Consider the following 15,993-nt stretch of genomic DNA (forward strand, 5'->3'; position numbering starts at 1 on the left):
CGTTCCGTGAACTTACCTGCATCAGCACTTGCAATCCAGGTTGCAACGATGTTTACAAAATAAGAGGGTTTAAGAGTACTTCCAAAAATATTAAAATAAAGAATATAACTTATAGATAATCAATGATAATGTAGTTGAGTGAAAGAAGTCAAGTTTAATCTTAATGCCTTAATCAACATCAATTATCGTAATTATTATCGAAACTTTTATTTAAAAATGTTAAACATTTATCAGTTTTCTATTACAAACTTAAATAGATTATGGATTACTATTTTCTCAAATAAAATCCCTTTGAATACAACCTTGTGTTGTACTACAATTAAACCAATGAACTTGCTTTATAATTTGTCCCTTAAATGGGGTCAAAAAATATTGACTAATGTTGCATTTACTTCCCATTAATAAATCATTATTTCCTACATTTAATTTAAAAAGTAAAAATTACAATGAAAATTCGAAATTACATTCACTCTCAATATCATATAAAAATCAAATAACCTGAACTCATTTATTAATTAATTCCAAACTTATTATTGAAATTATTAATTAGTAATAGAAATACTTAAATAGCACCATACATTTAATTAGAAAATAAAAATTATATGAAAAATTCAAAATTATGTTCACTCTCATGATCAAATAACCTCAACTCATTTATTAATTAATTACAATCTATATTAATGAAATTATTAATTAGTAATGAAAATACTTAAATAACACCCTAAAAATACGAACCCTTTTTAGTAAAAACAAAAGAATTTACAAATTAACTTTTGAAGTATCAATCTGTTAAACAAATCATTAATTAAATAACTTTTTTGTGGGTTTTTTTGCCAAAAGTTTATTTATTTTCTTTTATCTCCAATAACGTAGAGGTAGTGCATGATACATTGCCCATTGCCTTTATATACAATGAGTAGAACATGAACATTCATCTCATCACAAAAATAAGAATCTATTGAAATGGCTTCTCGCTTCTGTCATCCTTTTCTCTTCAGTGTTTTGTTTGTTACTTTGATTCTGGTATCAGGTAATTGTATTTAAAAAAGACATTATTTTCATTTCTCCAATTTAGTATTTAGCATATAATCAGTGGGAAGGTGTTTTTTCTTTTCATTTCTAGTTTTTTTTCTTAAATAAATTTATTGTGAAATTTTGTATAATTTTAAGACGAGATTTCATATAATTTAATGATGATATTAACTCAGGAGAAGTAGCAGTAGCAGAAGCAGCAAAAGGAACGGTAGATGCTGACCTTAAGTGCTTCGGCGCTTGCACTCCAACTTGCAAGGACGATTGCCAAGGAAAGGGGTTTATGAATGGTTACTGTATCCAACAAGGATCTCTCTTACAATGTTGTTGTCTCTGATTAATTTATACTATATCCATGGCTATTTTATAATATTTTAATAAAATTAGTGTTTCAATGAAGTTTTAATATTATATAATTATTTATCTTTACGATGTTTTATTCAAATTTGAAATATTATTTAAGATTTAAATTTAAGATAAAAAATTTGAAATCATCGTTTAAACGAATAAATGATATGTGCAAGAGTAAAAAGTTTGAAAATTATAAAAAGCAAATGGAATATATCAAAAGGTAAATTTAAAAGTAAAATATTTATATAAAAATTAAGAAGATAAAGATATTAATACAACCGTAAAATTATTACTATGTTGATCTCAAATTTTATAGAAAAAAAAGTGAATTGCAATGAAAAAAAAATATTGAATAACTTATATTTAATATATATATATATATATATATATATATATATATATATATATATATATATATATATATATATATATATATATATATATATATATATATATATATATATATATATATATATATATATAATATATAAATCCGCTTACACGCGTGCACACACATATTTTATCACTTTTAAAAGTTTTTGTTTATCCTGATCCTATGTTCTTTTGCTTGTCCTAATCCTTTATTCTTAAGGATTTTGTTTACACTCATTCTTAGGGATGACAACGGGACAGAACTAGGACGGGTTTTACTATCTCATATTCATTATCGTAAAAAAATTCATTTCCATCCCCATATCCAAATCTAATGGGTATCAAAGTTTTATCCCATCCTCATCCCCACCAGGTAATGGGTAGTATAATCTGGTACCCATACCTATACACGTTTTCTTACTACTTCAATTTAAATTTTAATTAATTTTTATAAAATAATAAAAAAAATTTAAATGTAACATAATATTATCAAATATTCAATATTAGGAGAATGATTGTTTCTTCGATATCAAATACTATGAAATAAATTATAATTATTTGCATTTTACATTGGAATACCAAATAAAATTTCATGACCAAGTAAAACATTTATTAAATTTGCAAACTGCAAACATTAATGAAACCTAGTTGATAAAATTTAAAAATATTTTTAAAGAAATTGAAAGGAAAACAAATATTCAAATTAAAATATATTTTAAATGTTTGTTTACTTCAATGTTTTAAATTCTAATGAATCTCTTTTTTTATACACTAATAAAAATAATAATACATCACTTAATCAAAATGACACAAATAACAAATAATAAACATAATAAAAAAAATTTAACATAAATATTGTATCTTTTGAACTCCAATATATGTTGGATGGTGATAAAAAAATATTCATGGCAATTACATTAAATTTTAATATTGTAGTAAATAAAAATTATTTATACAATTATAGTGAAAAATTACAGTATGATTGATATAATGAGTTAGAAAATAAAAAATAATTAGATAAAATATACTGAAATAGTATTCTACGATGAAAATAAACAACAAATAAAAATATTAAAAAATTAACAAAATGTATGTCTTAGAAATAATTTGAGAAACTATTGAAAAATCGCACAAAGGACACTACAAAAAAATCGTATTTTACCGATGTCCACATCCGTCGGTAAAAACTCATTTCTGTCAGTAACTGATAATTTTTGATGGAATTTCGACGGCAAATCATTCATCGGTAACAGGCTTGTCTGTAATGTTTACCGACGGATAAGTCGTCCGTGGGTAATTACCGACGGATAAGTCGTCCGTGGGTAATTACCAACAGATTAATCCGTCGGTAATTCCCGACGGACGGAGGATCCGTCGGAAAGAGTTGTACGAGTTTCAGCAACGGATACATCCGTCGGTAATGCCGTTGGTAAATATTCATCAGACTGCAGAGTCTGTTCTGCATGTTTGCCAAAATTGCACATAATTAACCAGACTTGCAAATCACAAACATTCAGAAACAGACCAGCCAATTATAATATCCGATCCATTCTAAACAAATAGTAGATATCTACTTCAACTCCAATATTAAACATAAACATATATGTCTACATTATTTAAACATAAACATAGTAAAAGAATCAAATGTTTATACTCAATCAAAGTAAAGACTAGTCCTCAATGATAGTACTACAAACAATCATCCGTATCACATAAGTGAAAGAATCAAGTGTTTATTATTATTCAAACTGAAAAACTCAATCAAACTAAAAACTATAGTCCTGAGTAACTCTGACATCTGGTCCTAATAGTCTAAGTAGTCATCCAAATCAGAGTCCTCAGGATTTGTTGCGGGCTGGACTGGTGCGGGTTGGACTGGTGTGGACTGGACTGGTGCGGGCTGGACTGCTGTAGGCTGGACTGTGCTGGGTTGGACTGCTTCGGGTTGCTGTTGAGACGGTGTTATGTTGGATTGAGGTTGTTGAAGGGCACGATGGTCAGGAGGCAGCAATGTCAAGACCAGATTGTGTAAGTTTTGAAATTGGCCTTTTAATTCCTCATAAGCCTGATCACGGGCTTCTAGTCTTTGTCTGAGGTACGTAACGTCCTCAGCACTGGAAGACGAAGAAGACGGTTGGCGCCTGAGGCTACCGCTTGCACCTGAGTTTGCAGCAAGTTGGCCTGCCCCATATACTCTTCCTTTATTCTTTCCACCAACAACCTCAACCCAACACTGAGTCCTAATTGTGTCTTCTGTTGTAGGATCAACATTAGGATTTGATGGACTAACACAAGAGCCTTGCTCAGATCTTACCTGTGAAAGTCTATTTTCAAATTCTTCCTATCAAGTAAACAAGAAGGTATTAGTGAAATAGGGTCAACAATATACTTTTATGGAAAAGTAATGAAAGTGTTGCTTACATGGGTCCTCCGAGATCTTTCATCAACATACTCGCTGGATCCTTTACGGATATGGGTTTGTTGAAAAACCTCATCAATGTGCACATATCGGCCAAGCTCTTGTGCCTGTAAAACAAAATATGGTGTTAATTTTTAAGCATAAATTATTAAAATTCAGAGTGTGATGAATTACTTAAGAGAGAAGTTTATTACCATATGAATGGCATGCTCATGAGTAGTAATGGAACTGCCTGTGTGTAGGCTCCCACCCTTGGGGGAAGCTCTGTTCCTTTGGGCTGTAATACATTTATTGCGATAGGCTGGAGAATTCCAATGTGTCAGCAATTGATTCCACACATCATCCCCAAGCCAATAAGGTCGTTGTCCTGCAATTCTGGCCTCTCTAAACATCTCCGAGAGCCTATGTGAAGCTCTAGAGTTAAAATTTGTGTGAATTTGAGCTTCATGTTCAGGTCTCCACTGAACCTTCCTCTGCGACAACGAATAAAGTACAAATCATCAATTGAATTGCATGATTAACATACACAATTATTAAATATTTAAAAAGATTGGTGATATGTTTACCTTAAAGCGTTGCCAAAATACATCTCTATCTGCTGGAGGTATTGCTCCCCATGTCGACCAAGCAGTCAAATATTGTTGTTTAATAGACCTTGTGATGGCCTGGGAAGCAACTCTAGAAGGATAAAACCTGCACATGATTTAAGAAAATTAACTCACAAAAGGGCAAGGTAAAATAAGTCATGTAAAAGAAAATAGTTTTTAAGATGGGAGAAGTTATTCTTACCCTTTCCCATAAGGTTCAATCGTGGGTCGTTCATTGGGAGGAGGGTCAACAAAAGCAGCATCTGCATCAGTGGGACCAGAAGAGGCAGGATCACTAGGTGAAGGGACTGATGATGGAGAAGGTATGGCAGCAACAGCAGTAGATGGTGAAGAAGAAGGTTGTGATAGCACAAAAAGGGGTGGCATTGGCACCGTCACAGGAGGTGGTGTGGGTACCACAGGAGGGCGTGGTGTAGGTACCAAAGGAGGGCGTGGTGTGGGTACCATAAGAGGAGGTGCTGTGGGTACCATAACAACAGGTGGTGTGGGTACCATTACAAGAGGTGGTATGGGTACCATAATAGGAGGTGGTGTGGGTTCAACTGCAGGAACGGATGGGGAAGGTAATGGTATGGGTGCAAGACCTACAGAGGTTGACTGTAAGGCTGCACTATGTGTGTTAGCAAGAGTGGATGGACTAGATGTGGATGGTCTTGCAGGAGGAACTTTTATTAGGTAGCGTGGCCTTTTTGGTGCCCTTTTTGGTTTTGCTACCTCTTTCCCCTTGCCAGGATTAGGTGGACCCCCGGATGACATTGTGCACTATTTTCAATAAATACTATTAGAATAAATAAACGATGAATATTAATGTCAAATTATACGTACAAATATTAAAAGGTAAAAGGTCATGTTACAACTACACAACAACAATGACACACAATACAAATTATAAATATTAAAAATTAATCATCATCACTATCATCGTTCATGACTTCATAATTTTCATCATCATCATCATCGTCGTCGTCTTCTTCTTCTTCTTCTTCTTCTACTTCATCTTCTTCCAATTCTTCACCATCCCCACCAAGGTCATGCAATGTAGAGACACCTTCAACTTCAATTATTTGATGGGCATGTGACATTTCATCAACTTGATAGGGAATATCATCTTCCACCTTATTTGACTCAACACGACCCCTAGGCTTAGTTTGTATTGCAACACATCAACCACGTTTGTTGATGTTCCGAAATGCTGGATACGGGACATAATAAACTTGTTTAACATTATTTGCTAGAATGAATGGATCAAATGGTGGGTATCTTAAATTGATTTGAAGTTCGACAGTATTATACGTAGGATGTAATCTTGTACCATTTCTAGAAGGATCAAACCATTTACAATAAAAAAGAACAACTTTCTTTGGATAAGTAGAGGTGTTGTACTCTAGCTCATATATTTTATGAATTATTCCATAAAAATCATCATAACCACCCTCTGTGAGGCCCTTCACGTACACACCACAATTAATTGTCTTCTTCCCGTTCGACCATGCATTAGTGTGGAATTTGTATCCATTGACAAAGTATGTGTGCCACTCCTTCACGCATCTCATGGGTTGGTTTGCCAAATCCCTTAACTCTTGATTTCTAACACATAATGGCTCGTTGTAAACCTAAAAATTGTGTGAAAATTGAAAGTTTAGTCAACTTTAGCAACAAAGGTTCTTGAACTAAGAAGACTGCACTTGGTTTCTAAACCAATGAGGAAAATTTGAGTATATGTTGGTAGAAGACGTTCCTTGAGGTATTTGCTCAGCTACAAGGAATGAGCTGTCAAAGGAAGATTAACAATACAGTGAATACAAATACCTTAAAAGGAATTTACCGTTTAAGTAGTAGACAATGGGATTAGAACTTACTCAAGGTACGGTTTAACTTCAGTGCACTTAATTAACATATGCACATGAGCAGAGTTGAATTCAACATCAGTTAACCAATAAGTGCACTCCTTGCCTGCGTGACGACCAACTTGTTTAAACACCGATAATGTTGACTCAGATGTTTGACTTTGCCATTGTGTTTCATTCCTACGATTTTTCGGACACAACGTGAAGTTTTGAAAATAGTGAGAGCAAAAGTATGTGGTCTCACGATGCAAGTAAGTTGCACAAATGGATCCTTCTACTCTGGCTTTGTTTTTTACAGAACGCTTTGAATCCCCCATAAATCTTTACGAATAAAAAATGTGCACATTAGAATTGAACATGAGAATAAGAGTTCAAAGTTCAAACAATTAAGTAATCATATCACCTTTCAAATGGATACATCCACCTATATTGTACTAGTCCGCCAAGCCATGCTTCATATGGAAGATGAATAGGGAGATGCTCCATTTTATCAAAGAATACTGGAGGAAATATTCTTTCCAATTTGCAAATAATAAGAGGAATATTTTCCTCCAGTTTTTGTAATGAATCCTCTTTTAGTGTCGTTGAGCACAAGTCTTTGAAGAACTGACTAATTTCTATTAGAGGATTTAACACATGTATCGGCAACGAGCTGAACGCAATAGGGAGTAATGTCTCCATGAATACATGACAATTATGAATCTTCATACCATGAATACTACCCTTTTCAATATCAGCACATCTTGCCAAGTTTGAAGAATAACCATCTGGCATTCTAAGCTCCTTGATCCAACGACAAACTATTTTAGCTTCATCTTTTGTCATCGTATAATTTGCTTTTGGCTTGAGCCACTTCCCATCGCCCTGTGACTTCAACTGCAAGTCTTTGCGCCGACAATATAAACCAATATCTCTTCTTGCTTTGTCATTATCTTTTGTCTTACCATTGACATTCATCATTATGTTGAAGATGTTGTCAAAGAAATTCTTTTCTATATGCATGACATCAAGATTATGTCTTAGCAAGTTATCTTTCCAATATGGAAGATCCCAAAAGATACTTTTTTTAGTCCAATTATGCCACTTTCCATACCCATCGATCCTTATGAGACCACTTTCAGTCACTTTTGGAAAATGTTTGACTCTTCTCCAAAGTTGTGATGGAGTCAACCTCGGAGGTGGCCCATCCGTTTCAACTTCTCCTTTGCGAAATGCCCTAGTGTTTCTCCTAAATGGATGGTCACTTGGCAAGAATCGACAATGACAATCAAACCAACAACTTTTCCGACCATAATTCAATGTGAACGACTTAGTATGCTCCATACAATGCGGACAAGCTAATCTACCATGTGTGCTCCTACCGGATAACATCCCATATGCAGGGAAGTCATTAATAGTCCACATCAAAGTCGCCCTCATTAGGAAATTTTGCTTCCTTGAAACATCATACGTCCAAATACCACTCCACAGCTTATTCAAATCATCAATCAAAGGTTTTAGATAAACATCTATCGATGCCTTTGGATTAGATGGACCTGGTATTATACACGTCAAAAACATATAAGGCTTAGTCATACACATCTCAGGTGGAAGATTGTAAGGAGTAACAATCACAGGCCAACAAGAATAGGGTGATGACGATGCCTGGATGTACGGATTAAATCCATCTGAACAGAGACCAAGTCGAACGTTACGGGGATCACTGGCGAAGGAAGGATGCTTTCGATCAAAGTGCTTCCAAGCTTGTCCATCGGATGGATGACGTAGCATGCCTTCTATTTTGTTCTCATAATGCCATGTCATATGTTGTGTTGTTTGCATTGAAGCAAACATTCTTTGTAGTCTTGGAATTATAGGCAAGTAGAACATGGACTTCAATGAAATTGGTTTTTTTTGCCTCTGGCCTCCATGGAGTGTACAATATCGAGGGTGTCCACAAAATTTGCATTGGAGCAAAGATGCATCATTTTTTCCATTATCATTGTCATAGAAAAGCATACAGCCGTTCATACAACAATTAATCTTCTTAGACTCCAATCCCAACTTCGAAACTAATCTCTTTGCTTCATAGTAATTCTTGGGCAAAGAATTATTTGGTGGTGTTAGATCTAAAATGAGTTTTGCAATGTTGTCCAATGCTTGGTTGGAAATGTTCCAGTTGGATTTGAGGGACAAAAGTCTAATGCATACTGACAATTTAGACTCTGTAACCCCTTCAAATACAGGTTCATTGGCATCTGCTAATAAATTGTAAAATCTCTGAGTGAAGTCATTTGGAGACTCTTCTAAATGACTCCCGTCTGCTTCTTCAAATGAATCATGTTGGTCAAGAGCATTACTCAACATCTCTTGCATATACATAATTTGATTCATCTCAGAGGTATGATCCACCGTGTTTGAACTAGGTAAATGTGTGTCATGTTTACCCGAATAAACAGAGGGCACTTCTTCACCGTGAAATGTCCAAATCCAGTAATCTGGCATGAACCCTTTTTTGTATAAATGAACTTTAACTTCCTCATCTTTCAAAATATGAGTACATTCACACTTAACGCAGGGACATCTAATCCCTCCCTCAAGAGCATAATATTTATATTGTCGAGCAGTCTAAATAAACTGTTCAACTCCTATCACAAAAGTTTCCTTCAAGCCTCTCCTACCACTGTAACAACGGTCATACACCCAACGACGGTGGCTAGGAACTTCACCCATGTTCTGTGAGAAGGCAAACAATGACAATGTTACTTTTGTGGTAGTCAAAGAACACGGGGCTTAAGTAATAAACCTATTACTACTTAAGTCCAACATGAAAGGAAACCTCTGATTACCAATTTCTATTTCGTATCTTACAAACCTTAAATGGTAAGATTAGTTATAACATAAGAGGGACAAAGTGCAGTAGAAAAGAATGAGAGGAAATTGAGAAAAGAGGTTCGCTTGTTACTCTGCTATAATTACATTTTTAGCAGTGTACTCAAATTTAAATACTTTTCTATTCCTAACTTGTATGCATGATTAAACATTCAAAGCAATGTTTTAGTGGCTGTATATAAGACTCAAAAAACAACAAAAATTGAAATGAGGAGTAGAATGCATCATTAATTCTATTACTGGTTTTGGAAGCACTCAAAAAACAACAAAAAACAAAATACTAGTGACTAAAGAAACCCAACTACCCTTAAGGAAACCCACTGAACCACTCTACCAATTAAACCAACCACACAACACATAAAGTGACTAAGAACAAAACCACAGAACAAAATTAATATTGATACAATAGTTAATTAAAGATGAGAAAGAAAGCAAGGTTGACGTTCTTGACTATGAACCAATAGTAGAACATCATCCTTAATGAGCAATACAACGTGACTAAGGCACCAAGTTTCTTTGTATTTAATTTTATGTCTTTTTACATGTAAAGATCATCAACTCATCACATTTATAACTCAAAAATCAGCCATGTATGCTCTGCTAAAAATTATAATGAATGAATATAAGAAATGTAAAAATTGAGGGCAAATGGAAAGAAATACCTCACAAAAATACAACCCTTTTAGGGGAATCCTTCGCAACTCTTGTCAATTTAGGTCCACAACCTCCCTGACCCTTACCCTTTCCTCCCCTATCATAATCAAGATAAAATGATAAAGTTTTCAAATTTCCATTACAACATGAATCAAAGGCAAAGGCAGAAATTGAAATGAAATACAAACAACATATACAAACTTCAATAGAACAAAAGTTCATAACTACTTAATTAGCTTGTCACTATATTAATTTCTGCATTAGGGCTTATATAAGAAGCCACTAGAATGAGTATTAGTCTTAGTGTAGGAATAGGTTGCTATTAACCAAAGCCTAAACGTGAAAGGTAGGAAAAAGAAATATAATTCAAATGCTAGAGTTAATTTAGTTTTAGAAACTAAGGTACAAAAATCAAAGGCTGGAGTTAATTAGAATTAACGTAACAATCACTCAAAGTAATAGGAGGCTAAAGCAACCGTGTTAAAGGATTTGGCAAGAGAATTAGGAATGCAATGAGGCTTAAGAAATAATAGATTGAAACTGAATTAGAACCTCACTTAAATAGATTTCACTGCACCAAGATAAGGAATGCAAGTAGCATGCTCAAATGCACTCTATAAAGCTTACACAAATACAATCTTGGCCTCTAAAATTACTACAAAACTGGGAGTTATCACACCCCCAAACTTAGGCCTTTGCACTGCTAGATAAATAACAAAGAAAAGGAAACAAAAACTAAGCCCAAGACTCAATAACAAATTTCACAAGCTATAAATGCTGCCATACAGATTATTGGTTCAATGTCCCGAGTTAAATCCCAATTTGCCTCAAGAACCATTCTTGAACAAACCAAGCCCATTTTATAACTAGAATCATGCAATTGGAATTGTGCAAATTCCCATTCAGACCCAAACAAAGGAAAGCACAATAGCATTTAATCACAACATTGGCCAAATCGCAACTAAACAAATGAAAGCACAACACCAATTCATGACAACATCAAATAATCATAGGTGTTATATTTAATTGCAAATGCTCAGGGACAAATTGACAGAAAAGCATATGCATCATAACAACACAAGATAAACTAAACATATAGTTGCCAACACTTCCTCCACAGTTAACATTATCAGTTCCACTAACCTCCGTCGATGGTGCAATCACCAATTTAGCAGCCTCTATCGCGCCAAGAGCTATCCCAAAAACTGTGGCACTATGAAACAACGATCATCCCTCGCAGCCTCAGTGTTCATCACACAAACAAAAACACGAAATTAATAATAGAGGGATGAGATGGCGAAAAGAAGAGAATCAAACCCTACTCACCGGAATTTTCTCCGCCAATGTCGCAGCAACAGAACAATGGCAGCGACGACACCGTGACGGTCTAGTCGAACGGGACACCCTCAGTAGCAGTTGTGCGGGGACACCGTCCTTCCTCTCAAATCTCTGGTAGCAAACCCACATCGCGGTGCCAGACCATCGTCGTGATGGCAATGAATGACCGTGAAAGGTGTTCGGTGGATGAGGGTTCAGAGTGAGTGTTGCGGGGAAAATGAAATCTGAAATGTTTAAGTCATTTTGTTGAGGCCCTTACCGAAGGATTTACCGACGGCATAATCCGTCGACAAGGGTTTAACACTTTTATCGACGCAATTACCGACAGAATAGCTTTCTCATACCATTTATTAACGGATCACCGACGGAAATATCCGTCGGTAAATTCGACGACGATATTCGTCGATAAATCCGTCGATAATCAACTATTTGCGGCGGAAATGGATCCGTCGGTAATATTTCGCCGAAAATAAGTAAAATTCTTGTAGTGGGAAAACGAATGTATATTTAAGGATATGATAAGATGAAAAATACCTCAGACATCTAAGAACACTTTTCAAATATCAACATATATACTCAATGGTTGAGAAATGTTTGTTTTAACGAAACAAAAGAGTTCTTCAAATGAAACAAATATTAATAAAAATAAGTAAATTTTTTTTATATTACCTAGTAAATGAAAGGTTTATGCTATTAAACACTTAAATTGAGAGTATTAAACATACTCATGTGAAAGGAAAATATACAATAAATAAAAATATTAAAAAATAATAAAAATATTCAAATATGAGACATAAAATTTTTTTTAATTGACATACATCATTTTAACATAATTACATAAATGTTATGATAAGATGAAAAATATATTGGAGATGCAAATGAGTTTCATGACAAACCAAATAATTAGAAGAAATAAAAAATTGAAAAAAAATAAAATAATATATATATATATATATATATATATATGATTACTTAATTAATTGTGAATATTTTAATAATTAAAATGATGACGGAGATATAGCGGGGACGAGTATTATGGCGGGGATATGTACATCCCCATAACCATCCCCATACCCAATTGAAAAAGTCAGGGATTCTCCCATAACCATACCCATACCCAGTCAATGCGGGAATTTCCCGTCAAAACAGGGACGAGTTCGGGCAATACCCACGGGGACGAGTTTATTTGCCATATCTACTCATCCTATATTCTTTGATTTGTTAATAAATCTAAGTTTTGAATATGATGAGATATTATCTTTTCGTTGTTTAATATTGTGTTTGTTCAATATCCTTGATGTATAGATGTATGTATGTCGATAAGGTTGTTGCATATTAGATTTTGAAAGAAAGTGAGTTATTGTGACTCGTTTATTAAAATGTATGTTTATATACATGTTTTCTTTAGTTAAAAATTTATTTTAATATGTTATTCTTGCATGGCTTGTTGTGGTGTGACATACAATGATTGTATTATGTACATGATCAGATATAGGGGTTAGTCTAATGGGCCAGCCTATTAGCAAAAGGGACAAGTTAGGTTGAAGATTTTAACCCGGTAGCCCCTATTGTAATTTAAATTATTAACACCTACAAATTAAGTTTCAATTATTATTTATAATTGAGTAATTTAACATATAAATGTAATAATTATTTTAATTTATCTAATTAAAAACATTAACAAATCAATTAAAATTTTAAAAAATATTTCATTTGATTAAATATGATTTTAATATTAATTTATATGTATATATAAACAAATTTTAAAAATAAAAAATTTGAAAACAAACTAAAAAACTTTTAAGAAAAATTAAATAAAAAAGTAAAAAAATTGACAGACAATCATGGCTTAGCCCGTTAACCCATCCTGTAAGGGGCATGTTATGATTATTCGCCAATTTCTATTTGACAGCCAACCTAGCCTAAACGCTTTTTAACAGGGTACGGACAGGCCGGCCTAGATGGGTCGACCTGACCTGTTTTGCCAGCCATAGTTAGATATATGTACAGGTGTAGGGGCAATATCTGAACAAAAAATACATATTTTTAAAATTCGACTTATCTTTTGTAAAAATTTATATCTATGTATATTTTGTGTAAGTGTATGTTGTATTTTTATTAATAGGCTTAAATAGTAGTTGGTGATAGTTTTCGTTCGGTTTTTTCAATGTGGTCCCACTTTTGTTTTTTTTTTTTCAATTTGGTCCTAGTATTGATCAATTTTATTCAATTTGGTCATTTTCGCTAACACGGTTAAAATTGCTAACGAATGTGTAACTGCCACGTGTAATTTTGTGATTTTTTTTTAATTTTTTTAATTTTTTTAATTTTTTTTAATTTTTTTTAATTTTTTTTTTAAATTTTTAAATTTTTTATTCTAAAAAAATGTACACGTATCAAGCTCATATCATGCCACATGTCATTTTGTGATTTTTATTTTTTTTAAATTAAATTTTTTTAATTTAAAAAAAAAATTCACGTGTCAAGCCAATATTATGTCACGTGTCAGAGCCAGTTTTTTATATTCAATTTGGTTTCAATATTCGTTAATTATTTTCAATTTGGTCCTAATTTCTTTTTTAAAATTTAACATTTTTTTTCCTCTCCAAATTGAGACAAAATTTAATTTGTATATATTAAAATGCATATTTTTGTTAAATATTTTTAATTTAGAATTAGAGATAATTTAAAATTAAAATGAAAAAAGCAATAACATCATTAATTTAAAATTTTAAGAGGTTAAAATGACATACAATCTATATTAATGAAATTATTAATTAGTAATGAAAATACTTAAATAACACCCTGAAAATACAAACCTTTTTAGTAAAAACAAAAGAATTTACAAATTAACTTTTGAAGTATCAATCTGTTAAACAAATCATTAATTAAATAACTTTTTTGTGGGTTTTTTTACCAAAAGTTTATTTATTTTCTTTTATCTCCAATAACAGAGGTAGTGCATGATACATTGCCAATTGCCTTTATATACAATGAGTAGAATATGAAACATTCATCTCATCACAAAAATAAGAATCTCTTGAAATGGCTTCTCGCTTCTGTCATCCTTTTCTCTTCAGTGTTTTGTTTGTTACTTTGATTCTGGTATCAGGTAATTGTATTTAAAAAAGACATTATTTTCATTTCTCCAATTTAGTATTTAGCATATAATCAGTGGAAGGTGTTTTTTTTTTTTTCTCATTTCTAGTTTTTTTTTCTTAAATAAATTTATTGTGAAATTTGTATAATTTTAAGACGAGATTTAATATAATTTTAATGATGATATTAACTCAGGAGAAGTAGCAGTAGCAGAAGAAGCAGCAAAAGGAATGATAGATGCTGATCTTAAGTGCTTCGGCGCTTGCACTCCAACTTGCAAGGACGATTGCCAAGGAAAGGGGTTTATGAATGGTTACTGTATCCAACAAGGATCTCTCGTGCAATGTTGTTGTCTATGATTAATTTATACTATATCCATGACTATTCTATAATATTTTAATAAAATGAGTGTTTCAGTTAAGTTTTTTATATTATATAATTATTTGTCTTTATGATGTTTTATTCAAATTTGAAATATTATTTAAGAGATTTAAATTTAAGATAAAAAATTTGAAATCATCGTTTAAACGAATAAATGATATGTGCAATAGTAAAAAGTTTGAAAATTATAAAAAGCAAATGGAATATATCAAAAGGTAAATTTAAAAGTAAAATATTTACATAAAAATTAAGAAGATAAAGATATTAGTACAACCGTAAAGTTATTAGTATGTTGATCTCAAATTTTATAGATAAAAAGTGAATTGCAATGCAAAAATATTAAATAAATTATATTTAATATATATACATGCTCGTACACACGTGCACACACACATTTTATCACTTTTAAACGATTTTGTTTATCCTAATCTATATTCTTAATGATTTTGCTTGTTCTAATCCTTTATTCTTAAGAATTTTATTTACACTCATCCTATATTCTTTGATTTGCTAATATATCTATGTTTTAGATATGATGAGATATTATCTTTTCGTTAGTTAATATTGTGTTTGTTCAATATCCTTAATGTATAGATGTACGTACGTATGTCGATGAGGTTGTTGCATATTAGATTTTAAAAGAAAGTGAATTATTATGACTTGTTTATTAAAATGTATGTTTATGTACACATTTTCTAAAGTTAAAAATTTATTTCAATATGTTATTCTTGCATGGCTTGATGTGGTGTGACATACAATGATTGTATTATGTACATGATCAGATATAGGGGTGGCAAAATAGGTTGGGTCCAATGAGCCAATCTATTAGCCCGTGTTAAAAGGGATGAGTTGAGTTGAAGATTTCAACCCATTAGCCCATATTGTAATTTAAATCATTAATACCTACAACTTAAGTTTCAATTATTAGTTATAATTGAGTAATTTAACATATAAATATAATAATTCTTTTAATTTATCTAATTAAAAGCATTAACTAATCAATTAAAATTTTAAAAATATT

At 32.3% G+C, this 15,993-nt stretch overlaps 2 protein-coding genes across 2 annotated transcripts; both read right to left on the reverse strand.

Annotated features, from left to right (window-relative positions):
* Positions 1-3,559: 3,559 nt before the first annotated feature.
* LOC114184377 lies at positions 3,560-5,538 on the reverse strand. Its single transcript, XM_028071690.1, has 5 exons — positions 4,964-5,538; positions 4,741-4,867; positions 4,369-4,647; positions 4,177-4,281; positions 3,560-4,096 (listed from the first exon to the last, which is right to left on the reverse strand). Exons 1-5 carry the CDS (start codon positions 5,536-5,538, stop codon positions 3,560-3,562), a joined length of 1,623 nt encoding a protein of 540 aa, XP_027927491.1.
* A 407-nt stretch (positions 5,539-5,945) lies between these two features.
* LOC114184378 lies at positions 5,946-9,113 on the reverse strand. Its single transcript, XM_028071691.1, has 3 exons — positions 7,033-9,113; positions 6,686-6,950; positions 5,946-6,395 (listed from the first exon to the last, which is right to left on the reverse strand). The coding sequence occupies exons 1-3, from the start codon at positions 9,111-9,113 to the stop codon at positions 5,946-5,948; spliced, it is 2,796 nt and encodes a 931-aa protein (XP_027927492.1).
* Between the last annotated feature and the right edge of the window lie 6,880 nt (positions 9,114-15,993).

Source organism: Vigna unguiculata, chromosome 5, assembly GCF_004118075.2.
Source record: "Vigna unguiculata cultivar IT97K-499-35 chromosome 5, ASM411807v1, whole genome shotgun sequence".
Taxonomy (NCBI): Eukaryota; Viridiplantae; Streptophyta; class Magnoliopsida; order Fabales; family Fabaceae; genus Vigna; species Vigna unguiculata.

Excerpts from the sequence above, each read along its gene's own strand:
- LOC114184378 (XM_028071691.1), bottom strand. The coding sequence starts at position 9,113 with ATGCCAGATTACTGGATTTGGACATTTCACGGTGAAGAAGTGCCCTCT. Across the intron at positions 6,951-7,032 it reads TGGATGTATCCATTTGAAAG|ATTTATGGGGGATTCAAAGC; the intron begins GTGATATGATTA and ends TTATTCGTAAAG. Across the intron at positions 6,396-6,685 it reads TTGAATTCAACTCTGCTCAT|GTTTACAACGAGCCATTATG; the intron begins GTGCATATGTTA and ends CACAATTTTTAG.
- LOC114184377 (XM_028071690.1), bottom strand. The coding sequence starts at position 5,538 with ATGTCATCCGGGGGTCCACCTAATCCTGGCAAGGGGAAAGAGGTAGCA. Across the intron at positions 4,648-4,740 it reads TATTTTGGCAACGCTTTAAG|AGGAAGGTTCAGTGGAGACC; the intron begins GTAAACATATCA and ends TCGTTGTCGCAG. Across the intron at positions 4,282-4,368 it reads ATGAGCATGCCATTCATATG|GCACAAGAGCTTGGCCGATA; the intron begins GTAATAAACTTC and ends TTTGTTTTACAG.